The sequence below is a fragment of the Rhinopithecus roxellana genome, chromosome 11 (genome assembly GCF_007565055.1).
Source record: "Rhinopithecus roxellana isolate Shanxi Qingling chromosome 11, ASM756505v1, whole genome shotgun sequence".
NCBI classification, from domain to species: domain Eukaryota; kingdom Metazoa; phylum Chordata; class Mammalia; order Primates; family Cercopithecidae; genus Rhinopithecus; species Rhinopithecus roxellana.
The window spans coordinates 2261118-2287286 of NC_044559.1; the positions used below are offsets into that span (position 1 = coordinate 2261118).

General features: G+C 40.1%; 1 protein-coding gene and 1 pseudogene across 6 annotated transcripts in view; both read left to right on the forward strand.

Annotated features, from left to right (window-relative positions):
- The window catches only part of PARG (poly(ADP-ribose) glycohydrolase), a 135251-nt gene extending 109791 nt beyond the window's left edge, over nucleotides 1-25460 (forward strand). For all 5 annotated transcript variants that reach the window (XM_010370345.2, XM_010370344.2, XM_010370346.2 and 2 more), the window contains 3 exons: nucleotides 8551-8656; nucleotides 23448-23576; nucleotides 24244-25460. In XM_010370345.2, coding sequence (XP_010368647.2) covers nucleotides 8551-8656; nucleotides 23448-23576; nucleotides 24244-24398 — 390 coding nt within the window. In that variant the 3' untranslated portion in view covers nucleotides 24399-25460. The remainder of the gene's footprint in view (nucleotides 1-8550; nucleotides 8657-23447; nucleotides 23577-24243) is intronic.
- On the forward strand, nucleotides 11606-13758 carry LOC104667788 (annotated as a pseudogene). Its single transcript, XR_004059959.1, has one exon. The product of XR_004059959.1 is annotated as a neurofilament light polypeptide pseudogene (transcript).
- Nucleotides 25461-26169: the final 709 nt, after the last annotated feature.

Here is a 26169-nt window from a genome sequence, read left to right on the forward strand (position 1 = left end):
AGATATTTTGAACATAATTAAGTATCTTATATCCTGATCTGTTTGGGAGAATCTAATTTATTGTTGAACATGTTCTCATATGTATAATTTTTTAAATTTTTGTAATGTTTAGAGTTCTCAAATTTTATAAAATGTTTGAAGAATAATGCACCATTTTTTAAAGTTGAACTTACATAACAGACATCATTTATTTAAAAATAAAAATAAAAAGTAATCCCTCAGAAATGCTATCCAGAATGTCTGGCCTTTGTTGTATCAACAGTTCTAAAGTTCTCTTCTACCTGATTCTGAAAGTCAGAGATTTGCCTGTACTGAAGATTATCTTTTTTTTTTTTTTTTTTTGAAGCGGGGTCTTTTTCCCTAGGCTGGAGTGCAGTGGCATGCGCGATCACAGCTCACTGCAGACTTTCAACCTCTCTGGGCTCAGGTGATCCTCCCATGTCAGCCTCCTGAGTAGCCAGGAGTACTGGTGTGCACCACCACACCTGGCTAATTTTTCTTTTTTAGATACACCAGGTTTCACCATATTGCACAGGCCAATTTCAAACTCCGGGCCTAAGCGATCTCCTCCCCCCTCAGCCTCCCAAAGTGCTGGGATTATAGGCATGAGCCACAACGCCCTGCCTGAAAAGTATCTTTTACTAGTAATTAGATACATTTTAAATGTAAGCCTATTTTCACTGTTCCAAACTCTTGCCTTAAAGCAGTTGTCCCCAATGCCATGAAGTTTTTATGATAGAGCATATCGAGTAGAATCAGTTTTATCTTTAAATTTTCATGAGGTTTTACTTACCTAAACATGTATATGTGAATTTGTCACATGGTCAAGAGGACATTTATATAAGCAGTAGGTTGTTGGAGAGAAATATATGAAAAGGAAAGTAGAACCAAAATGTGTGTAGCCATGATTAATACATTAATACAAAGTGAAAGATTCCCTATTTTATGAATGAAGTCTATACTCCCACATATACTTTTCTGTGAGAACTAGGTCATTCACTTTTAGAAGTTATCCTCAATTATGATCTTTTAAGAAGGTAACTTTAGGCATAAGTCTTTTTTAAAATTGCCAGGTCCAGTTGATTCTCTCTGCGCTTACTTGTGTATCACCAACCTTCAGTTTGACCATCCTCAGAGACACCAGAAATTTAAAAGATATATGTGAATAGGTTAAGTTAGTTGTAAATATTGGCAACATGGAAGAACATTTATTTATAGAATATAGAGTCCTCATGAGGGGCATTTTATACTAAGAGTGAGTCTTTAAGTAATCTGGCAACAAGAGTTTTATTTCATTGGGAGTTGGCAGCAGTCAGTCACACTGCCTTATGGAAGTGTCTCAGAAATATTTTGTTAAATGACTTGATTGATAATTAAATAATTTTTTTTTTTTTTTTTTTTTTTTGAGACGGAGTTTCACTCTCATTGCCCTGGCTGGAGTGCAATGGCGCAATCTCAGCTCACTGCAACCTCTGCCTCCCGGGTACAAGTGATTCTCCTGCCTCAGCCTCCCAAGTAGCTGGGACCAGAGGCACACACCACCACGCCAGGCTAATTTTTGTATTTTTAATGGAGGTGGAATTTCATCACGTTGGCCAGTTTTTTCTCCAACTCCTGACCTCAGGTGATCCGGCCATCTCGGCCTCCCAAAGTGCTGGGATTACAGGCATTAGCCACCACGCCTGGCCTAAATAACATCTTAGACAATGTTAATTTAGGTTTTCGAGGTAAACATTTTAGAAGTTACATGTACAGTATCTTAAATCACTCAATATGTCACAAAATGTTATATATTTCCTAAATACCCTTCGAGTGCTCAGTAAAGCCTAATAAGTTGAGTGTCAAATCAAGTTTGGGACAGATGAAGCCATATGAAGCAGAGGGGTTCATTTTTAACATATAGTGATGCAGGTGTACATTCATTTTCAACCTGCAATTATTCATGTCGCTTATTCATGTCAATAAAGTCTAGTTTATAATTCATAAAAGATTCCTTTCAGTCAAATGCAGGTGGAATTTTTTTTTCAAATTATACAGATAACAATAGTAAATGATTGCTTACTCTGTGTTTTTTTTTTTGCTTTTGTTTTTGTTTTTGTTTTTGTTTGTTTGTTTGTTTTCTGAGGCGGAGTCTCGCTCTGTCGCCCAGGCTCGAGTGCAGTGGCCGGATCTCAGCTCACTGCAAGCTCCACCTCCTGGGTTCACGCCATTCTCCTGCCTCAGCCTCCCGAGTAGCTGGGACTACAGGCGCCCGCCACCTCGCCCGGCTAGTTTTTTGTATTTTTTAGTAGAGACGGGGTTTCACTGTGTTAGCCAGGATGGTCTCGATCTCCTGACCTCGTGATCCGCCCATCTCGGCCTCCCAAAGTGCTGGGATTACAGGCTTGAGCCACCGCGCCCGGCCTGATTGCTTACTCTGTATGAGGCATTCTACTTAGCACTTTAAATGCAGTGTCTGATTTAGTCCTAACCACTCAGGGAGGCATAACTATTTTTCTTGTCTCTAATTTAGAGACAGTGAGCTCACTTCTTAGGAAGTTCAGTAATTTGTCGCAGGCCAGTTCACATAGCTGGTCAGTGACCAAACCAGAGCTCAAATCCAGGCTCCCCTGACTTCAGGTCTTTTTTTTTTTTGAGATGGAATTTCGCTATTGTTGCCCAGGCTGGAGTGCAATGGCGCGATCTCGGCTCACTGCAACCTCCACCTCCCGAGTTCAATCAATTCTCCTGCCTCAGCCTCCCGAGTAGCTGAGATTACAAGCATGCACTACCACACCCGACTATTTTTGTATTTTTAATAGAGACAGGGTTTCTCCACGTTGGTCAGGCTCATCTCAAACTCCCAACCTCAGATAATCTGTGCACTTTGGCCTCCCAAAGTGTTGGGATTATAGGCATGAGGCATTGCGCCCAGCCAAATCATTTCTTAAAAATGTAAGTCCTCCACATGGAGACTACTACTATAACTAGGTCTGACCTTCTAGACTTTTTATGGTTCAGACTTAAATCATTGAGAATATTTCTGCTTTTGGAATAGTCTCCTACCTGCTTATGCCTGAATCACTCTTCTTTTGTGATCATAAACTTCTGCTGTGAGCAAGCTACCTGTTAAATGCTTTTCTCAATATGCTTTTCTGTTTGATACACTTTTTCAAGGAAATTTGAGGGTTCCCTGCTATTTTTCAAATTCCTGTGAGACAAGGAAATACCTCGAGTGTAATAGAGCCTATCAACACGTGGACTAACTTTGAGAAAGCACCTAGTTCAGAGCCTGGCACATGGGAAGGCATCTGATAAATGTGTGTTCTTTTATTCACTGATATATTCCAAAAAATGTGTTCTTTTAGCAAATAATTATTTTTTAATTCTTTCACTGAAAAAGGAAAAAGCGGTAAATGATTTTGTTAAATGTCATTGGCAACTTAATTAGAAACTAATCCAAACAACTTCTAAATTAAAGCATTTGTCCCTTATTAACTACATTTACCTATTAAAATTGACTTAAGAATTTTGGTTATGAGCAGCAGGAATCTCACATAAACTGACAGCACAACTTGGAGACAATGTTTAATATTTTGTATCTCATGTTTTGCAAACTTTGTTTTAGAGCAGAAGTCTGTGTGAAATCACTTTAGAGATGACTTGCACAATTCTACTTTCGTGTATGTGTGTGTGTGTTTGTGTGTGTGTATGCATGCCAGAGAGAAAGTAGGAAAAGAAAAAAAACCCACATTTTTCTAAGTGAAAAAGCAGTAAGACCAGTTTTCACTGTCAGAATTCAGTATGGATCTCTGCCCTCTGGGGACCTGTTTGCTACTTTTAAGCATTACTCACCAGTTAATAATTGAAAAGCCAATCCTACAAAGTGCTTTCCAGGCCTCTGGAAAAGGTCTGCTCCATCCAGGCTCCGCCGGTCTTATTGGACCCACATCATGACCTGCAAGTAGAGTTGTTTTTTAAAGGAGGGAACCAGTTTCCTTTTATCTGACTGATATTGTGAAGCAATGTTTAATCCTGTGAGAGATCAGCTGGGTGTCATTCTAAAGGAGAATTATCTTAGGATTAGGAAGATTTCTGACTTCATCTTGTGAAAGTGGCAAATAGCGCTGCAAGAGAAGAAAGAAACCACCTGTGAAAAGTTGTATTTGCCATGTTAGGTAGGATTTTAGGTAGGATTAAGTAATGAGTATGTTTTATGGAGCTTTCTGAATCTGAAGTTGAACAAGGTGGAGAGATAGAAATCATCCCAATTTACCTTTTTAAAAAATGGATCTGTTTATTAATGTTTTTGTTATTATTCACCACCATATTTGGAATAGGACTGTTATTAAACCAAAGCTTGATAACAAAACCAGTCAATATTTTCTGCTGATATTTCTAAGAAGTTCAGCATCTGAGCACCTATAATCTTTTCATAAAATATGTGTCACTTTACTTTTCAAGAATGTTCCAAATGTATCATTTGTAGTGGGGTTTCCCTTAAGTTTCCCAACATATAGAATCAGAATAACAATTAAATACATATCCCAATCTTGGATTTTATACATCAGGAAACTAAGATCTGCATACTTCTTTCATTTTATTTTGCATTTTAGAATAGCAAAAACAATGTATTAATGTTATAATTATTTTAGAGATAAAGTCTAATCCCAGCTACTCGGGAGGCTGAGGCAGGAGAATCACATGAACCTGGGAGGTGGAGGTTGCAGTGAGCTGGGATCACAGCACTGTACCCAACCTGGGCATTAGAGCAAGACTCCGTCTAAAAAAAAAAAAAAAAAAAAAAAGTCATAAGAAATCACAGAATACTAAAAACCTCAGAAAATCAGTATCAATATCCACTGTATATTAAGTTAAAGAACTATAGTAGATTGATTTCATATAAATGAGCAACTCTTTAGGAACAATAATTATTAAATTATTCTAGCAAATAGAATAATGTATTTACATGTTAATGAAAGAAATCTTTTAAGTACACTCATGCATCACTTAAAGATGGAGATACGTTCTGAGAAGTAGTCACTGTGCACATGTCACAGAGTACTTACACAACCTAAGTGGTATAGCCTGCTACTCACCTAGGCTAGATGGTATGGCCTATTGCTCCTAGACTGCAAACCAGTTGAGTATGTTACTGTACTGAATACTATAGGCAGTTGGGATGCAGTGGTAGGTATTTGTGTCTTAAACATAGGATAGGTACTATGAAAATATGGTATTATAATCTTACGGGACCATCATCGTGTTTGTGCTTCATTGTTGACTGCAACATCACTATGCAGCACGTAACTGTCTATCTGCTTGGGCCTACTAAAACTGATATTGAAGCCAAAGATCTTACTTAAGTGTGCGTGTGCACATTTGTGCCAGACTATTCCCCTGGATACCATTTATTTCCTGGGCCTCATTTTGAGCCTGTAGACTCTTATACCAGTTTTGTTTGGTCTCTTTTCCATTTTGTTTCCTTCTTTCCTACGTCTTTATCATTACCATTTCCTGATTGGTCTCTGGTTTTTAATTCTGGGTACCAATATTTTCATCTTGCTTCTCAACACACCCCTTTGCGACCTTCAGGACTCCCAAATTACCTTTATGTTCCCTGTCTTCTTCCCTTCCCATCAAAACTCATTCCGAAACAGGGTTGTTCATTGGTATCTTCTGCTTACTATCCTGAGGTCTCAGTACTTCCTTTTTCTTTTCCCCCTTCTGAGTTGTTTATTAGTAAAAATAAATTGCTCTGTCATTGCAGAATATCAGGCCAGGGTATGGCCAGAGTTCAAGCTGGCTTTCTTTTACCCTTGCAGCTCTCTGATCAGTCTTCTCAAGTACTCTTGCTCTGGGTGAGGGAAAACAAACGTATCTGCCAGTATAGAGCTCTTGAGAACTCCTAGTGACTTTCTCTATGGAGTGAGAACTTGGCAACTCTTTTGAGGCCTCTATCCTTATCTGATCTTTGTTTCTTTACCAAAGGAGTTCAATTCCTACTCATAAAAGGAAAGGTCCCCTGATTCAAGGCTCTGCCCTGGTCTCCAGCGCTTAAGGTATCCTTCTTCCTAGAAAAGGGAGAAGCCTGGGCTGACCTTCCAGAGAGGGCTCAGGGCAGCATACTACCGCTGTCTTATTTTTGACCTTACAAATGCTTGCTTCTTAACAGAATAAAATAATTTTGTATTTAATCATTATAAAGTTATTCTAATTTCTATGTAATTTTGTCATTTAATTTTTATCTGATTAATATTTTTTGGTGGCAGGGGTGGGGGATAGAGTCTCACTGTCACCCAGGCTGGAGTGTGGTGGCGCCATCATGACTCGCTGCAGCCTAGCCCTCCCGGGCTCAAGCAGTCCTCCCACTTCAGCCTCCCAAGTAGGTGAGACCACAGGCATGCGCCACTACACCTGGCTAATTTTTTTGTTTTGTAGAGGCAAGGTCTTGCCATATTGCCCAGGCTGGTCTCAAAACTCCAGCACTCAAGCGATCCTCCCACTTCAGCCTCCCAAAGTGCTGGGGTTACAGCCATGAGCTTTTAAAAATTTGATCTAAACACTGAATGAGGTTTATTTTCAGTTTCATGGTTTGTTTTTATGGCCATTTTTCAAGATAGATAATTTTCCAGGAAAATTTGATAATATTTTGTACTAGATTTTGCTTCTAATAATTTAAATGTTTCAAATTCTCAATCATTAGGCTTTAGTTTCACTAAGCTGTTTTTGCACATTGAAGTAAAGTTAACCCAGTTATTTAGAGACAGCAGTAAGAAAGAAACTAAAACCATCCTGACAGTATAAAACACAGAAATGAACTAGGAATCTGAGGAAGCCTCCTTCTCTCTAGGCATGTTAGAAAATTCTGACATGAGGCCGGGCGCGGTGGCTCAAGCCTGTAATCCCAGCACTTTGGGAGGCCGAGACGGGCGGATCACGAGGTCAGGAGATCGAGACCATCCTGGCTAACACGGTGAAACCCCGTCTCTACTAAAAACTACAAAAAACTAGCCGGGCGACGTGGCGGCGCCTGTAGTCCCAGCTACCCGGGAGGCTGAGACAGGAGAATGGCGTGAACCCGGGAGGCGGAGCTTGCAGTGAGCTGAGAGCCGGCCACAGCACTCCAGCCTGGGTGACAGAGCGAGACTCCGTCTCAAAAAAAAAAAAAAAAGAAAATTCTGACATGAAACAAAGCGGCAAAGTTATGTTTATTCTTCCAGAGGGTTTGTTCTCTCCCTTGTTCGTGTAATGATACAGACTATCTTTCAAGAGCCTATTCAAAACAAATGTAGCTCTTAGATTTTTTTGACCTGAAAGAGATTTTCAGAAGTTCCATGCGTCTGACTATGCAGGTAATTTGTGAGTGCTTGTGTAAGCTCTGTACTACAGTGTTGAATAATGATCTGGTACCAACTTATAATTAATATCTGTCAGGATTTACAGTCTAGGAGGTTATAGAAGGAATAGCCTTGTTAATCCATCGAGACAGTCTGTAAAATAAATTTTTATACCTTTGTGAAAACTTCAAAGAACAATTTACTATATTTCTATGTGTGGGTTTCCTAGAAGTATCTTTCTTTATCTTTGGTTTTTCTCTGGGAACATTTGTCAAGATCATTCTTTTAATTGTATTTGCTATTATATGTAAGCTATATTTTAGGCTTTGTTTGGAACTTGAGAACCCAGGGGAGTTTTGCTTTGCTGTTATATTAAACCTGTTATAGTCTGATCACTTCAGACAATAAGAATGTAGAAAGAAGGCAGAAAGACCAAGTAGTTGACAGCAAAGAGGTGGAAATCAGGAACTCTGGGATCTTACACAATGGTCTTCTCATATAGAAAATGAGCTGTTCATTTAATTAATACTTAGCCAGCATCCTCAGAATATATTTTAACTTTTCTCAGATTACTGGCAAATTTTTAAATATTCTAGCTTAAAACAGAGTTGTGAAACTAGAGAATCTTAGAGCTGAAAGGCATCTTAAAGGTTATTTCATAACCAGGTATAGGAATCCCTTCTATAGATGCTTGTTCTTTGTTACGTATTTCAGTAGCAGGAAGCACATTTATCAATCTAGTCTCCATAACTCAGAGAGAGAATGCTGAGGAGGCAAAATAGTGACCCTTTGCCTGATGAAAAGAATAGTGATTAAAGCCTTCAAACAAAAAGAAAACTGTTCTAACAAGTGCCTTTCTTTTTTGGTGGTTTTTCCTAGTAGTTTATAATTGGGATCCTATGAGTTCTTGAAATATCTCTGCTATTTTCATTTCTGTTTGTTTGAAGTGGAAAAAGAAATTGGGACCTGTATTAGTTTAAGGAATTTTATTTGCTTAGCATTCAAACAAATAAATATTAGAATTTATCATTTCTTAATCTCTTCCTTGCATAATCCCAGGTTTTTCTCTCCCTTCTTCCCTCTTTGTTTTTCCCTCTGTTTTGGCCCCTATGGAAAAAAAAATGAGAAGTTGAACATAAGCTTGATAATGGACACCAATCCTAGTACATCAGTCAGAAACACTGTTCGTGTCTAGCCACCCACAGGCTTTGATATTTCTTTTATCCTGCAGGCTTACTGTGGATTTCTCCGTCCTGGAATTTCTTCAGAGAATCTTTCTGCAGTGGCCACAGGAAACTGGGGCTGTGGTGCCTTTGGGGGTGATGCCAGGTTAAAAGGTAAGTTGTTGTAGAGAAGGATAAAAGCATTCTGACCACGAAAAAACGTTAAAGCCAGATTTCTAATGTCCTGTCATGAGACCACAAAAATCTAAGAGAAAAGGAAAAGGAATATTTAACACTATTTTCTTTTTTCCTATTATGTTTAAAGTAATTCTTATTTTAATTTATCATTTTCCTGCAGAGGTTGCTTATCACTTTGATCTCCCAGGACACAGTATTTCATTGAATATTGAAAGGTTGGCAGGGGGATAAGAGCATATAATGACTGTGAAGTTTCAAACCTGAGCTTGCACTCAAGCACTTCCCTTTACTGGAGTGATTTTTATGGACAGTTATTTCATTGACTCATTCATCCACCAAACTTAATAGCACCTCTGCCACTTTCTAGGCACAGTGGTAGGCTCTGAGAATACAAAGATGGAGAAGATGTGATGCCTGCTTTGGAATTCACAGTCCAGCATATGAGAGACAGGCAGTATGAGACCAATGCAGTACACGGGAATGAGTGCTGTAGTGGAGGCCTACGGGGCTGTGGGAGCACAGCCTGGGAGAGCTACATGAATGGCACAGATAGGAGGCATCTGGATGTCCAAGAAGCAGAAACATTTCTTATGTGTTACTGTTTGTGGTAGGAAATTCACAAAACCCGATCAACAAAGCTATTGGCCATTTATTACGTTGACATTTTTTCGAAGTATCAGTTACAGAAAATAATACTATATCATTACTTAGGATGATTACTTTTCCATTTCATCCCAACTGATCTGACACCACCTGGGTGTATTGCATTGCAAATCTGACACCAACTACCTGGAGTAATTGCAGATCTTGCCTATTGAGGACAGAGTCCACAAGATTGCCCCCACTTCAGACTCCATCCACAAGTTTCAGGGGGATTCCCAGGCCACTCACATTTCTGTCCAGCTGGTTACCATTCCAGGAGGTTCCCATGTCCCCACCTCAGGTTTGATAATTCACTAGAAGGACTCACAGAACTCAGAAAAAAGTCCTGTCCTTACCATGACAGTTTTATTGTAAAGGAAACACATAAAGCGAAGCCTAGAAGGGAAAGCAGAGCTTCTACAACCATTCCCCTTAGTGTCAGGGCACCCCACTCTCCCGACACATCAGTCTGTACACCAGTCAGGAGGCTGCACTGACCTTTGGTGACCAAAGATTTCATTGAAGTCTCATTCTGTAGGCATGATTGATTAAATCGTTGGCCACATGATTGAGCTCGGTCTCTGCCCTCCCCTGACTCCCGGGAGTGCAATCTGAATCACCTCATTAGCAGAACAAAGGCACCAGCACTCAGGAAATTCCAAGGGTTTTTGAAGCTTCTACCAGGAACCCAAGACGGCAGGCCAGAAAAATTCTTTGTTATACCTCAGTTAACAAAGTAAAGCAGACATAAAACAGCCAGCTGGCCTTAATAGCCAAACTATATTTAGATAAAATTCATCTCTTTGGGAAAACTTGAGTCTGTCATAATGTAACTGCCTTTCCCCCATCAGTAAAATGCTTCTTAATATTTTTATAAAAATGACACATTTATTATTTCTTTTAAATCCAGAAAAATACCATGAAGTATATAAAAATCACCAGAATTCACTGTCAGCATTTGGTGGCCATCCTTCAGGTCATCTCTGGCAATCTGTGTAACTGTTGATGAGGTGACAGCCTCTATTCTATTCTCCAGCCTCCTCCTTTTAGAAAGTCTGCAGTCTCATGGATAGTTTTCAACTATCCATCTACCAAACGTGGATCTACTGAGTACTCAGCATTTGTTAGTGGCTACACAGTATTCTGTTGTATGCATATATGTATCATAATTTATTTCACAGATTCTCCATTCACAGTTTGTTTTCATTATATTATAAGCAGTACTACAGTGTGTAGTACAATTATATATATATATATAATGTGTAATTATCTTAAGGTAAATTCCTAGAGGTGAGATTAATGACTCAAAGAATACGTATACTTCATTTTGATCCTTGTAGATTGCACTCTGAAAGGTGATATCAGTTCCCGTTGTCTTCCTCACATGAACAGCATCACCATGACAGGACTTTGTCATTCTTTTTCATTTCTTTGAGGTTCAACAGTTTTCATGTTTATCGGCCATTTGTTTGTTTTGTGAATTGCTTTTTCATGCCTTCTGCCCATTCATCTCTTTGGGAGTAGTTTGATTTTATCACTGGCTAATAATAACTTCATATATTAAAACATATTAATTGTTTAACTGTTATATGTTACAAACATTTTTCTGCTTCAATTATTTCAACTGATTAGGCTAAAGTTACTGAGTTAGCTTTTATGTGTTCACATTTTTGTGGTGTGCTTGTAAAGATCTTTCCTGTCCCTTTATGCTAAAGACTTTCACCTACATTTTCTTCAAATTCAAAGACAAAAACTGCATGGTGCTATTTTCAGTGTTTGAGGAAACCTGTTTTTCACTCTGGGCTTATTGATCTTAAGACAGACACTTTTTTCCTGTCTTTCTCTTAAGTAAAATGAATGACTAGATTCAAGTCATCAATCCAGAAGCTAGGTCTGCAGTAAGCCATGGTCATTTGTGATAGACAGTTTGGAAAGCTTTATAAATGTGTTCACTTCTTTCCCTTTTTTTCTTTTTTTCTGGCTTAAAAGCCTTTCAGACTGCAGCTGTGCTTGCTCTGGTGCCTATCAAGCATAGTAGTCAAAGATTTCCATTATGTAATTCGTTTCCTCAACCATTGAGATTTAAATTTTGGAGTAACTGTGACATTTCCCTCCCCTTCATTAGCCTAAATACTCATTAAAAATTTAGAATGAGTCATAATGTCCTTCAATGGGGAATTGGTTACTAAAACTATGATGCTAAAAAAAAAGAAATTATGGTACATTTATGCAATAAAATATTATGCTTCCTTTAAAAACCATTATAGGCACACAGCCATCCATCCTCCCACTTCCCTCTCTCCCCTGTCCTCTCTCTCCGGGCTCCCACCGCCGCCGCGGGCCGGGGAGCCACCGGCCGCCACCATGAGTTCCTTCAGCTGCGAGCCGTACTACTCGACCTCCTACAAGCGGCGCTATGTGGAGACGCCCCGGGTGCACATCTCCAGCGTGCACAGCGGCTACAGCACCGCACGCTCCGCTTACTCCAGCTACTCGGCGCCGGTGTCTTCCTCGCTGTCCGTGCGCCGCAGCTACTCGTCCAGCTCTGGATCGTTGATGCCCAGCCTGGAGAACCTCGACCTGAGCCAGGTAGCCGCCATCAGCAACGACCTCAAGTCGATCCGCACGCAGGAGAAGGCGCAGCTCCAGGACCTCAATGACCGCTTCGCCAGCTTCATCGAGCGCGTACACGAGCTGGAGCAGCAGAACAAGGTCCTGGAAGCAGAGCTGCTGGTGCTGCGCCAGAAGCACTCCGAGCCATCCCGCTTCCGGGCGCTGTACGAGCAGGAGATCCGCGACCTGCGCCTGGCGGCGGAAGATGCTACCAACGAGAAGCAGGCGCTCCAGGGCGAGCGCGAAGGGCTGGAGGAGACCCTGCGCAACCTGCAGGCACGCTATGAAGAGGAGGTGCTGAGCCGCGAGGACGCCGAGGGCCGGCTGATGGAAGCGAGCAAAGGCGCCGACGAGGCGGCGCTCGCTGGCGCCGAGCTCGAAAAGCGCATCGACAGCTTGATGGATGAAATCGCGTTTCTGAAGAAAGTGCACGAAGAGGAGATCGCCGAGCTGCAGGCGCAGATCCAGTACGCGCAGATCTCCGTGGAGATGGATGTGTCCAAGCCCGACCTCTCCGCTGCGCTCAAGGACATGCGCGCGCAGTACGAGAAGCTGGCCGCCAAGAACATGCAGAATGCTGAGGAGTGGTTCAAGAGCCGCTTCACCGTGCTGACCGAGAGCGCCGCCAAGAACACCGACGCCGTGCGCGCCGCCAAGGACGAGGTGTCCGAGAGCCGTCGTCTGCTCAAGGCCAAGACCCTGGAGATCGAAGCATGCCGGGGCATGAACGAAGCGCTGGAGAAGCAGCTGCAGGAGCTGGAGGACAAGCAGAACATTGACATCAGCGCTATGCAGGACACGATCAACAAATTAGAAAATGAATTGAGGACCACAAAGAGTGAAATGGCACGATACCTAAAAGAATATCAAGACCTCCTCAACGTGAAGATGGTTTTGGATATTGAGATTGCAGCTTACAGGAAACTCTTGGAAGGTGAGGAGACCCAACTCAGTTTCACCAGCGTGGGAAGCATAACCAGTGGCTACTCCCAGAGCTCCCAGGTCTTTGGCCGATCTGCCTACGGTGGTTTACAGACCAGCTCCTATCTGATGTCCACTCGCTCCTTCCCGTCCTACTACACCAGCCATGTCCAAGAGGAGCAGATTGAAGTGGAGGAAACCATTGAGGCTGCCAAGGCTGAGGAAGCCAAGGATGAGCCCCCCTCTGAAGGAGAAGCCGAGGAGGAGGAGAAGGACAAGGAAGAGGCCGAGGAAGAGGAGGTAGCTGAAGAGGAAGAAGCTGCCAAGGAAGAGTCTGAAGAAGCAAAAGAAGAAGAAGGAGGTGAAGGTGAAGAAGGAGAGGAAACCAAAGAAGCTGAAGAGGAGAAGAAAGTTGAAGGTGCTGGAGAGGAACAAGCAGCTAAGAAGAAAGATTGAACCCCCATTTCCTTAATTATTTCAGGAATAATTCTCCCGAAATCAGGTCAAGCCCATCACCAACCAACCAACCAGCTGAGTTCCAGATCCTATGTGAATTAAAAAGTCAATATATGTATAATTCTGAGATGACTTAGGTTGGACATTCAATGTTGTGCTATGAATTTCCTCTTTATGCAGAGTATCTGTTTGCTTGCAGAGTGGCTTTCTGGCTTGCTGCCAGCCTGTGCATGGTCCACGCTTATGAGTTCAGGATCTACGGCAATGTGAATCATTCAGATGTTTACAATAAAAAAACACCACATGAGTAAATGAATTCGCTAATGTTAATGTTAAACTTCATGGAAAAATAGTCCTTTGAACCTTTGGTGGTTAGCAATTAAAGACCCTGAGTTATGTGCAATAAATAGTAAATAAAGTTATACCGAATGATGTAAAAAAAAAAATTAAAAAATAAAAATAAAAAAATTAAAAAAATAAAAACCATTATAGAAATGTATCTGCTGACAGGGAAAGATGGTTTTGGAATATTGACAGATGGGAGAAATACACAATGTATGCCATATAAACCATTTTAAAATTAAATTATGAATATAAAATATCACACACAAATTTGAGGTTCTCTATGTTTATCTGTTTATGTGCCAAGATTAACTATGGTTCGTCTCTAGTGGGTGATACTTTCTGTTTTGTTTTGCTGGCGTTTTTTCATTTTTTATTTTTAGTAGAGATAGGTTTTCACTATGTTGCCCAGGCTGGTCTTAAACTCCTGAACTCAAGGGATCCTCCCTCCTTGACCTCCCAAAGTGTTGTGATTATACTTGTGAGCCACCACACCTGGTCAGTGATGTTTTATACTTTATTTTTAATCTGCATCTTTTTTATTGTGAGCATATATTGTTTTTGTAACAAAAAATCTTATAAAAAACGTTCATGGTGGGTAACATGGGCAGGTATAAATCCTTAAACTTGTATTGCTTTAATTATTAATAGAAATAAGGCTAAGCTGAGCACGATGGTATGTGCCTATAGTCCCAGCTACTGAGGAGGCTGAGGTGGGAGGAATGCTTGAGCCCTGAAGTTCACCGTCAGCCTGGGCAACATAGTAAGACCACATCTCTTACAAAAAAATAAAATTATAAAAGAAAGAAGGCAAAAATTTTTTTTTTTTATTTTGAGACGGAGTCTTGCACTGTCACCCGGGCTGGAGTGCAGTGGCGCTATCTCGGCTCACTGCAGCCTCCACCTCCTGGGTTCAAGCAGTCCTGCCTCAGCCTCTTGAGTAGCTGGGATTACAGGCACCTGCCACCACGCCCAGCTAATTTTTTGTATTTTTAGTAGAGATGGGGTTTCACCATGTTGGCCAGGCTGGTCTCAGACTCCTGACCTCATGATTCACCTGCCTCAGCTTCCAAAGTGCTGGGATTATAGGCATGAGCCACTGCACCTGGCCAGCTAAATATATTTAATATGCTTGTTACTTAATTGTACATGAGTTTTGTGTTTTACCACACTTTAGTTGTTTGTTTGTGTAAGATACAGGGTCTCATTGTGTCACCCAGGCTAGAGTGCAATGACGTGATCATAGCTCACTGCAGCCTCGACCTCCTGGGCTCAAGTGATCCTCCTGCTTCAGCCTCCCAAGTAGGTGGGACTGCAGGCATGCGCTGCCATGCCCAGCCTCACAATTAGTTTTGAACTGCTTTAATTATACATTACTTTGACAACCGTTAAGAGAACATTTTAAATATATTAGTTCATTCAACAGACAGTTTACTAACAACCTTCTTCCTCAGGCAGCCAGTGGCCGTAGGAGCCAGAGGCTAGGAGAGAAAGGACTAGGGGGAAATGGAGGGGCTTTGGACCTGGCTCCAGCAGCAGCCAGTGGCCTCCTGCGTGTCTGTGCCACCGAAGGGGCTCCCTGTGGCCTCCTGCCTGACCTGTATCTTTCTGAGCACCTTGTGGAAGTGCATGTGAAAGCTTTTGACCCAGTGCAAGCTCTCCTTATTTCTGGTGCTCCTAACTGTTCCAGAGTGACCTCCTAGTTCATACTTGGCTTTTAACATTTCATTGAAGTTTTAGCTGATTTATTCCTACCCATTTGTGTGGTGACCACCTCTTTCTCCTGTTACTTTCAAAGATAAAACAGTTCATGTATTTTATCTTCTCAGAGGGGTTTGTCACCCTTTGGTTGCCTCAAAAACTCAGCTCTCCTATAAACTCAGAAAAGTTACAATTTTGTAGATTACAACATTTGGCCTTTTCTCATGGTTGGAGTAGAAGCAGCTTTTTTTTTTTTTTTTTTTTTTTTTAACTTTCTACATCTCGTCTCAGCAGAGATGTTTGCCTGGGAGGGCTTCTGCCTCAAATGTACCACCAGACCCGAGGCACCCATGAGAATTTTAGGAGATAACTTAAAATTGTCTTAATGGTTAGTTTTTTTAAAATTTTGCTTTTATCTCTTGTCTAATTTTGTTGCATTGTAATCAAAGAATGTAGATAATACTATTTCTACTTTTTGGAGTTTCTCGAACTTCTCTTTATGACCTAACATCAGTTATTGCAGACATGTTGGCACTTGAAAAGGTGTCTCTGAAAGGTATAAGACTTACTGTTTTGCTGTAAGATTCTATACCTTTTAGGTCAGACTCTATCCTTCTGATTTTACTTGCTTATTTTGTGAAGGAATTGAGTTCTTCTTTAACGTTCCTTATTCTGTTGTGTTTTTGTAAATTTCTCCTAGCATTTCCTTTGGTGTTTACTTATAAGTTTGTCCAGCTTGCCTTATTTCTTTGTTGTTTTTGTTCTGTTTTGTTTTGTTTTGTTTTAGGTGCTTAGCAGCCTGAAGCTGTAGTTTCTAGTTTCTCTCTCTAGCGATAAACGGAAAAGAGGGATGAGGAAAGGGCTTTACTGGCCCGATCAGGAACAGAAACTGAGAACCCATGACTGTATTCTCTCCCTTGGACTCCCCCGTATATGTTACCTGACCTGTAAACAAGTATGCCATTGCCAGTTTACTATCATTAAAAGGTGTCTTGTTGTATTTTTTGCATTTTCTTTTCTATCCCTATTCCCTACCTTCAGTACCTAAAAGTGACTTGCAAATAAAATATGCTCAATGAATTTCTATTTAATAAATTTATTCAGTAGCTTCTGTGTGCCTTTAATTAATCTTAGGCTTTGCACATTTTTCTGTAACTGTCTGTCTGTACCTGGCTAATTACTTCTGTCCCTTGTAAGGTTCTACTCCAATGGTAACTACTCCAGAAAGACCTTCATTCCCTTCCACCAAAAAAGTTCTGTGTTAGGATTCTTTTGGTTGAAAGAGACACTAATGTAGCTTATGCCTTCCACCTAAAAGGGTACTGTTGCTTGACGTGGCTGAGCAAAGCAGGGTAGAGTTGACCTCAGGTATGAGTCGATCCTAGAATCAGGCTCTCCCTCTGTTTGTGTTCGTTCCTCTCCTGCCTGCTTCTTTCAATATAATGGCCTCATTTTCATCTGTCTCCTTCAGATTATCTCTGACTGGCAGTAACCAGGACCAAATAATTCCAGTCTTGCAACCCTGCAGTTGAGTGACCCAAGAAGAAAGGAGGACCCCTTAGTTTTAAAATGCCACAAAAATACTCTAATTTGACCAACTGGGATTACTTCTCATCCCTTGGACCAAATTGTTAGAGCCAAGGAATCAAGAAACACAAGATACATCCCCTAATGAGATTTAAAGGATTTCTAATTTATTTCCATGACTTATGTATATTAAGTGAAATGTTTCTGAGATATAAAAACTTTTTATAAATTTCTTTCAGAGCTTATGTCCATTTATTTATATCAAACTTAAATACTGTCTTTACTAGTTATTTTGTAATTTTGGAATCAAGATAAACTCCAGAAAGACGATTTCTCTAGAAAAAGGATCTAGATGATACTGATATGTCATTTTCTGCCATGCTGTGGTTGGCCTACACTAGCCCTTTGACTGAGTTTTATAGGAAGTGTGGTTATGGAGTTGGGGAAGGGGTGACTTCCAACCAAAAATGGAAGGTAGGAGTATAGAGCATTGGATCAGGTCACCTCAGTTTGTCTACCACAGGCTCCTCCTCACTTTGCTTTCTTCTGCCAGAACAGATCACTCTCTCTTGGTCTCTCCCAGCCTTGCTCAGGAAGATTACTTTCTTAACATTTCTGTGTTATCCTTTTTTGTGGCCCCAGTGCTGAGAATGGGGTCTTGCATGATAATGTATATTCAAAGGTGTCTGGAGCAAGTATGTATTTCTTACAGGTTGAGTATCCCAAATCTGAAAATCCAAAATTCAAAATGCTCCAAAATTCACCAAAAGTTTTTGAGTGCATGATGCTCAAAGATAATGCTCTTTGGAGCATTTCAATTTCAGATTTTCAGATTTCGATGCTCAACTGATACTGCAAATATTACCAAAAAAACAAATCCAAAACCAGTCTGGTCCCAAGCATTTCAGATGAGGGATACTCAACTTGTGTCAGCACCTCAGATACTGCTGAGTTAGTGGACTTGGAAAATGGCTTTAGGAATTTTTTTTAACTATCCTCAGCTGGGATCAGCCAGGTTTAAACAATCACTGCATTTTCCCCTATGGTTTGCACAGTTACCCTTCCATTGTTGCCCCACTTTTAAGAATGAGAACCCAAGGTTTATAGATAGCTAATAAACCTGTCCCAAGAGAGCAGCTAGCACGTGTCAGAACCAACATTCAAACTTGGCCCCGTCTTCCTCAAAAACCAATATGTGTTCATTACTATTGTTGTTGTTATCAGTTGAGAACATACTGAGTGCACGCTATGTTCTAGGAATTGTACTAAATATATTCTTTAACTGTATTAGCACACAACAACCTATTTAGGTAAGTTTTCTTTTTTGTCTGTATAGGGGTAACAACAGGCATCGAGAGGTAAATTAGCCTTGAGTCATACAGATAGCAAGTGGTAGTGCCAGGATTCAAACCAGGATTGAAGCCCTTGTGTGCTTTTGTTATTTAATCTGTATTGGCTGCAAGCTCTGGATCTGGATCTAGATTTGGGAGTTGCCATTCTAGAAATGGTGGCTGCATTCTTGAAGAGAAAGTGTGTTTAAAGTAGGTGAGAGGACCAAAGATTGAGCCACTAGTAACATCCATAGTGGAAAGGGAGGGAGTGTCAAGATTTAAAACAGTAGCCAGAGGGCAAGACCAATTGGAGAATAAGAGTTGGCCTCGAAGAGTGCTGTGTGGTAGAAACAAGAAGTGAAATGCTTTTGGGACTGGTGAGCAAAGCCGAGCTCTCAGGGTACCCAAAGTGTGAGAGCTCACCAAGTAAGCTCAGTAGAAGGACGTGCGTAGTACTTTCAAATCTACTATTTTGGCCTCCTTGACAGCATGCATTTAAATCGTTTGAATAAATAATGTAAAGACATTGCTCTGGCTGGCATGTGGTAAGGTCTGCTTGGAGTTGACCAGCATGGATTGCCACAGCAGCCCAGAAGCAGTGGGTGAGGGCATGTGTTCTTGAGTTGGTGTCCCAGTCAGCTCCACCACTTTCTGGCTGTGTGACCTGAGACAAATTATGTAATCTTTTGGTGCCTAAATTTCTTTATTTTCAATATGGAAGTAATAATTACCTTGTTGAGTTTTCGTAAGGAATCATGAGGTAGTGTTTGTAAAGCTCCTAGAATAGTGTTCAACGTGCTGTAAGAGCCCAGTGTTAGCAGTCATTACCAATATTACATGCTGGTGGCCTCACACCACACCTGTGGTGTGAGTATCAGTCATCTTCCCCATTTTGTGCTTGGTCCATTTGTTGCAACAGGATACTATGAATTGCTTTTTATGTTACTCATATTTATTTGTATTTTTTCATAGCTTAACATTGATGCCAAAAAGAAAATTAAAACCAAACTCCCTGCAGGTTAATTTAAGTGATTATTTTGGCACGTAGTTGTGCTTTAAGTTAGAATTTGATGTTTTTATATCATACTTGGAATCAGTCCACATACTCTAATAGACTTGTAATTTATTCTCATCTAACTTTTGATGCAAGAGAGTTCACTTAAATCATGAAGCATAATTGTATAAATGTGCAAAGATCTTGGGGGTGTTGCAGACAAGAAGGCCTGAAGACAGTGATGTTTTAAAATAAACTTTTGTCAGTGTTTGCTGATGTATCTAGGATCGAGATTATCTTGCTGGCAGTTTCATTTATGTATTTATAGTCTAGCATCCAATGGAGGGAAAACAATTATAACGGTCGTTATGAATTTCTGAACTCTGAAAGAATCTTCAGGGAGCATCTGATTTAACTCCATTGTGTAATTGAGAAAAATGAGGCCCAGAGAGTAACTGGCTAAAGTCACAGAGCTAGATAGCTGGCAGAAGGCTGAGGATAGAACTCGGATCTCCTGCCTCCCTGTCCTGACTAGTCTAACACATGCTTATGGTACAATATGTACTCAAATAGAAATGGGTGTGAAACCAAGAATGTAATGTGAATTGGTTTTACTTTTTGATTTTCTCTTAATATAAAATAAATTCTCTAAAGAGATAAATTTTAAATGTTTTTATTAATGCTTCATTTTCACAAATGGCAAATGACTAGAGATCTAGTAGGAGATAGGATGAAAAAGACTCTTCTTTGGGTGTCTGTCTTTTTTAATAGTAAATACTTAAAGCTAAATTTTCATTTTCACTAAAAGGTAAGCAGTGGTACTTCTTGGTCAAGAAAGATGATGATTCATTAGTTCCCATTTTTATGTGTAGTTTAGGTTAATTAGGAACCTTTTGAAATAGGGTGTATTGAAGCTTTAATGTATGCATAAGTTGGTTGAGCAGTTTTAATTAAAACTTATCTCTCTTTTGAAGTTAATTACTTTCAATACTCTGAGATTAATGAGGCATAGTTATGGCACCTCCCATGTTGTGGATACTCAATAAATATTAGTTTGGAAATTAGGACATACTTTGATGGTATTTTAGATCTTACTTATATTATAATGTCATAGATTCTTTCCCAAATCTGGGAAATACTCAACTATATCAAATTTTACTGGTTCAACTTAAAATTTTTTCTTCACCTGTAATTTTTAAAACTGTCTGTTTAAAAATAATTTCAAATTTATAAAAATAAAAATACGTACCTTTATGTATGCATATATATGTATACACCTGCATACAATTTTTTTCTGAATCACTTGAGCCTAACTTACATATACTATGCCCTCTTTTCTAAATACTTCCATGTGTATTTCCTAAGAATAAAATATTCTTTTAAACACATTATAGTTATTAAATTCATAAATGTACACTGATACCTTATTTACTCTTTCATCTGTATTCCCATTTTGTCAGATGACCTAATAAAGCCCTTTCTAGCCTTTTTCCCTCTAGCACAGGGTCCAAGGTCAGCTACTGCATTTAGTTGTCATGTTTGTTAGCCTCCTTTTGAATCGAGAATATTTCCACAGCCTTTCTTTGTCTCTTATGACATTGATGTGTTTAAAGAATACAGTGTTCTTTGAGTTTGTCTGCTGTTTCCTTGTGATGAGGTTAAGGTTATGCATTCTCCGTCAGAATGCTGCATCAGTGACGCTGTCAAGAGGCACTTGATGGCCATCTGACACTGCTGGGGATCTTAATTTTGATCACCGTGTCAGGGTGTTGCCCAGTTTCCCCACTGCAGAGTTGAGGGTTTTTTTCCTCCCTTGTAACTAATAAGCAATCTTTAGGAAGACAAAAGCAAAATTTTCCCTAGATTTAGCATCTGTTAATGATTCTTGCCTGACCTTTACCACAGTGGTTGCAAAGAAAGGATGTTCCTCTTCTAACACCCCCTCCACACTTACCAGTTAGTCTTTGGCTTTCTCCTGTGGGCAAGAGCTAGCCCTTCTGTTTTTTGTTTTGTTTTGTTTTATCCATTTGAGCATTTCTTTACTTTCTGGTATAACAAAATATTTTGAGATCATCTTGTACCTTTCTTGTCCAAACTATAGCATTAAGCATTTCTTGAGGAATCTAGTTCCATTTAGGGGGAATGATGGCAGAGACCCAAGATCTGGGTGCTGAGTGTGGTCATTGCTACTATGGTGTCTCCCTTTTGGCCCTTTTAGCAGACAGAGCTAGGAAATGTATATGTACACATACAGACACACACAGATACACATATTTTCGACATCATGAGTATACACCAATGCCTTCCATTTCAGTCCATCTCCACACGGTTCTTTTTTGTCTTCCTCCATTCCATGTTTGTGTGTCCCTTCTTCCATAGTGAGACCCCAGTTCCCAGCAGCATCAACACATTTATTCATTTGCTCATTCCTCTAATATAGTTCAAAATAGTTTCAGAGTTGCTTCACCTCTATTAGTATGGTAAGCAAACCTTGTAAAAAGAGTTGGGAATTCGTTTGCAGTTCTCTCTTTCTGGCCTAAGACCATATATTATGGTCTTATGGACTTTTGTAAGTCATATATTGTCTTCATAAGTTGCTTGGGTTTTTTCTTTCTTGCTTTTCTTCTTCGTTTCCCTTCAGTTTAGTTATGTTATTTATTTGAACTAAAATCACGCTCATTTGTTTTAATTTACCTTCAGTTATAGGTTTCTCCCCATTCCTATTCTTAGTATTTTAACTTTAATTTGTAAATATGTAGAATATTAACATGCTCTAAAAAATCAAAACTATAAAAAGATACCCTCTTTGGCCAGACACAGTGGCTCACGCCTGTAATCCACACACTTTGGGAGGCTGAGGTGAGCAGATCGCTTAAGGTCAGGAGTTCAAGACCAGCCTGGCCCAATATGGTGAAACCGTTTTCTAAAGATAGAAAAATTTATATTTTTACTAAAAATACAGAAATTAGCTGGGTATGGTGGCAGGCTCCTGTAATCCCAGCTACTTGGGAGGCTGAGGCAGGAGAATCTCTTGAATCCGGGAGGCAGAGGTTGCAGTGAGCCGAGATCACACCACTACATTCCAGCGTGGGTGACAGAGCAAGACTCCATCTCAAAAAATATATATACCCTCTTTAATGTTTTAATTTGATTCCCATCTTCCCTTTTATGAAGTAAGAGATCTATAACTAGCAAAAGGGCATTTATCGTAACTATATTCAATTTTATGGTTATTTAAAATAAACCCTATCTACTGAGATTGTAAGGTAACTAAATTTTCGGAAACATACTTCAGGCTCAGTGATTTGTAACTTTGATTCCTGGAGATAGTAGATCTCGATTGTTTTTTCATTCTTATAGTACACCAGAGAGTGACTTTCCAGTGTTTTCAGGAACTCTGCCTCCCGTGCTGCAGTGACCAGTGGAGGTCAGAGTACAGGAGGGACACAGGTGTGCTCCCCAGCCCATTTTGAGAACTCCTACTGTGGGATTAAGGAGAACATGAGAACCTCCCAAATGTGCCTATACAAAAGACCAGTGGCTGTGTGATAAGACACAGCAATTATATCAAGTAAGCAAACACAAAAATTTTAGTTCCAGATATAATAGAAGCGAATATAAATACCACCTTAGTCCCATGGTTTGCAGCTTCCATTATTTGTGGTTCAGCAAAGATGCCTGTGTTGGAATTCTATAGTTTGATGATACTCTTGGCAGCATATCTGAAAAGCCACACTAGATGATTTATGTCCATCTTGTGTTCCCCATTTCTTTTCTTTTTTTTTTTTTTTTTTTGAGTTGGAGTCTTGCTCTGTCACCCAGGCTGGAGTGCAATGGCGCGATCTCGGCTCACTGCAACCTCCGCCTCCCAGGTTCAAGCGATTCTTCTGCCTCAGCCTCCCAAGTAGCTGGGATTACAGGCAACCGTCACTGTGCCCGACTAAAAATTTTTTTTTTTTTTTTTTTTTTTTTTGTATTTTTAGTAGAGACGGGGTCTCACCATGTTGGCCAGGCTGGTCTCAAACTCCTGACTTCAGGTGATTTGCCCGCCTCAGCCTCCCAAAGTGCTGGGATTACAGGTGTGAGCCACCATGCCCAGCCTTGTGTTCCCCATTTCTAATATCATGTATACTAGGTTTATAAATCTTTAATCTAGCTGTGGCACACCAGCTGGTAAAGAGCTAAAGGTATCTAGATGGGAAGTGTCATTATATAACTGTGTGTTTTCTCTTTGCCTCAGCCTTAATACAGATACTGGCAGCTGCTGCAGCTGAGCGAGATGTGGTTTATTTCACCTTTGGGGACTCAGAATTGATGAGAGACATTTACAGCATGCACATTTTCCTTACTGAAAGGAAACTCACTGTTGGTAAGTAGGAGATACTCTTGACACTTGGTATCTAGATGGATTATACACCATTCAGTGGGAACACTTGCTAAATCTGGATGAATCACAGTGGGTACGAAGAAACAAAAGCATGACTCTGAGCGGGAAGGACAAAGCTCTCGGAGGGGCAGCATTTGCAGAGTCTTTTTGTTCTGGCAAAGTTTCATCCACAGTCTTGATAGAGTACATCAGCTTACTAAAGTAAGGTCAAGAAGCTGGAGTTAGTGTTCATTTTTGCTTTTGTGTCTATAAAAATCTAAAATGGGAGAGATGAATGAAGGTAAGTTCAGATCTGAGAAGCACCACTGTCCTATTTCTCAGACCTGCCAGTGCTCATCCAGTGTGCTTCCTACCTCAGGAGCTAAGTGTATAACGAGGGGTGCCGTGAACTCCCAGGAGGGTGCTTGGACAGTGTACCTGTATAACCTGTTGTTATCATTAGCTGAGAAGTTGTTTCTTTAAAGAGTTTTTAAAATTTGTTTAATTTATGTTGGGAAAGCCTTTCAGGCATATGAAATTCATGCTGTATTTTCAAAAGCCAAATCTGAGCATATGCTATTTAGATTAAGATAAAACTGGAGTGTTCTTTCTAAGGTTTTTTTCAATTACATACTTTAATGTGCCTCTGGTCTGACCTTTGGCTCTCCAGGAGGCGTGTATAAGCTGTTGCTACGATATTACAATGAAGAATGCAGAAACTGTTCCACCCCTGGACCAGACATCAAGCTTTATCCATTCATATACCATGCCGCCGAGTCCTGTGCAGAGACCGCTGACCATTCAGGGCAAAGGACAGGGACCTGAGGAGCCGAACGAATAGCATATCCTCCCATCTCCCACCAGAGACGTCCTTTTGAGCTGTCAGGTGTAATATATAAATTGATTTAAGTTAATATAAATGTGTATATAATTCACATTTGTAGTCAAGGACGCAATCTCTTCCACACATATGCAATGGTCAGTTGATACATCTGAACCCCCTCCATCCTGACTCACGTGGACTTAGATAAGTTTCTATTTTCTTCTATTTCAGTTTTCATTCTTTGATGTTTATTTCTTTTGTCCATCAGTTCTCTTGTGAAATCCCATGGAAGGTTGTGCTCAGCCTGTCGGGTCTCTTTCTTCCTGCCCATATATTATACCAATTGCTTCTGCAGCCCACAGATGCCAGCAATGCCAGGAAGCAAGTTGAAATCCAGGAATCTCTTTAACTGATTTTGCTAAAAATCTCCCTGTAAGCCTTCCACTCAACTCTTAATAGGCTTGCATTGTTTAAGTTTTTAAATTCTGAAAATTAATAATTAGGGGTTTTCTTCATATATGTTGCATAATGCAAACCTCCTAGATTAAAATAGTTTCTTTATTTAAGATAGAATAATTTCCAGAAATTGTCCTTTTGAGATAATCACTTTTATCTATAATGGTTTGTCTGTCTTTTTTCTTCTGATCAGTTTTTTTTATACCAGTTTTGGAAACTGACTGAGATGAAAGGAAATGTGGAATAAAAGGGGATTTTCCTGATGTGGTGTAAAGAAAACAGATTCGAGAGGATTGAAGATTTTTTTTTTGTTTCTTGGTACTTTTTTCTTTTTAAATTAGGACTAATGTTTCTTTTGTGGTGCTTGAGGCATATTCATATAACCAAAGTTTGGGAACTGGGAACTTCATGCTGATTTGTACATAATGAAGTTTCTCAGGTATTCAAAGGTTATATAGTGAATAAATTTTCATTAATAAATCACTTTGTCAGAAACTCCCATATCATCTATATTTTATATATGTATATATAAACATATGCTCTTTAAGTGTGTCTGTATGTGAGCACATAAAATCTAAATAAAACTGGACTGGTGGGAAACAATTAGGTTTAGGCATTATCTGGGTTCTGTTTAACATCCTTTATCACAATTGTCCATTTTTAAATCTGGCGACAAACATAAACAATAATGTCTTTCAGAGGTTAAAGTGAAAGCCAAAGCCAATCCTATGTTAACCGAAAGTAGAGTTTCATCACAGAAGCACTTACTACTCAGATTTCCAAAACAATCCTAAACCACCCTGTTGATGTTCTGGTTTACCATCAGCTGTCAGGAAATGCTAATGGCGGTCAAATCCTATTCATAAGCCACTTCAGTGAATGGCCTGACCTCCTGCTACTGGCGGGAAAATGACAGGGCCTTGGCTGGTGGCCATAGCTCTTTTTGTTTATGTAGAGATTGAGAGGATAGTGAGATTTGGCACCTGAAGGCAGCCACTTGTCACTGAAGTTTTTTACCACAATAACTAAGATTTTTAGTCATCTCTCAAATTTGGAAGAATCTGTCTTTAGTTCTGTTGATACTAAAATCTTTCCCATTCTGTGCTTTGGTTGCAGATTCATGGTTGTTTCATGTCCTCACTTTTTCTTTTCCTTTTTTTTTTTTTTTTTTTTTGAGACGGAGTCTCGCTCTGTCACCCAGGCTGGAGTGCTGTGGCCGGATCTCAGCTCACTGCAAGCTCCGCCTCCCGGGTTCACGCCATTCTCCTGCCTCAGCCTCCCGGGTAGCTGGGACTACAGGCGCCGCCACCTCGCCCG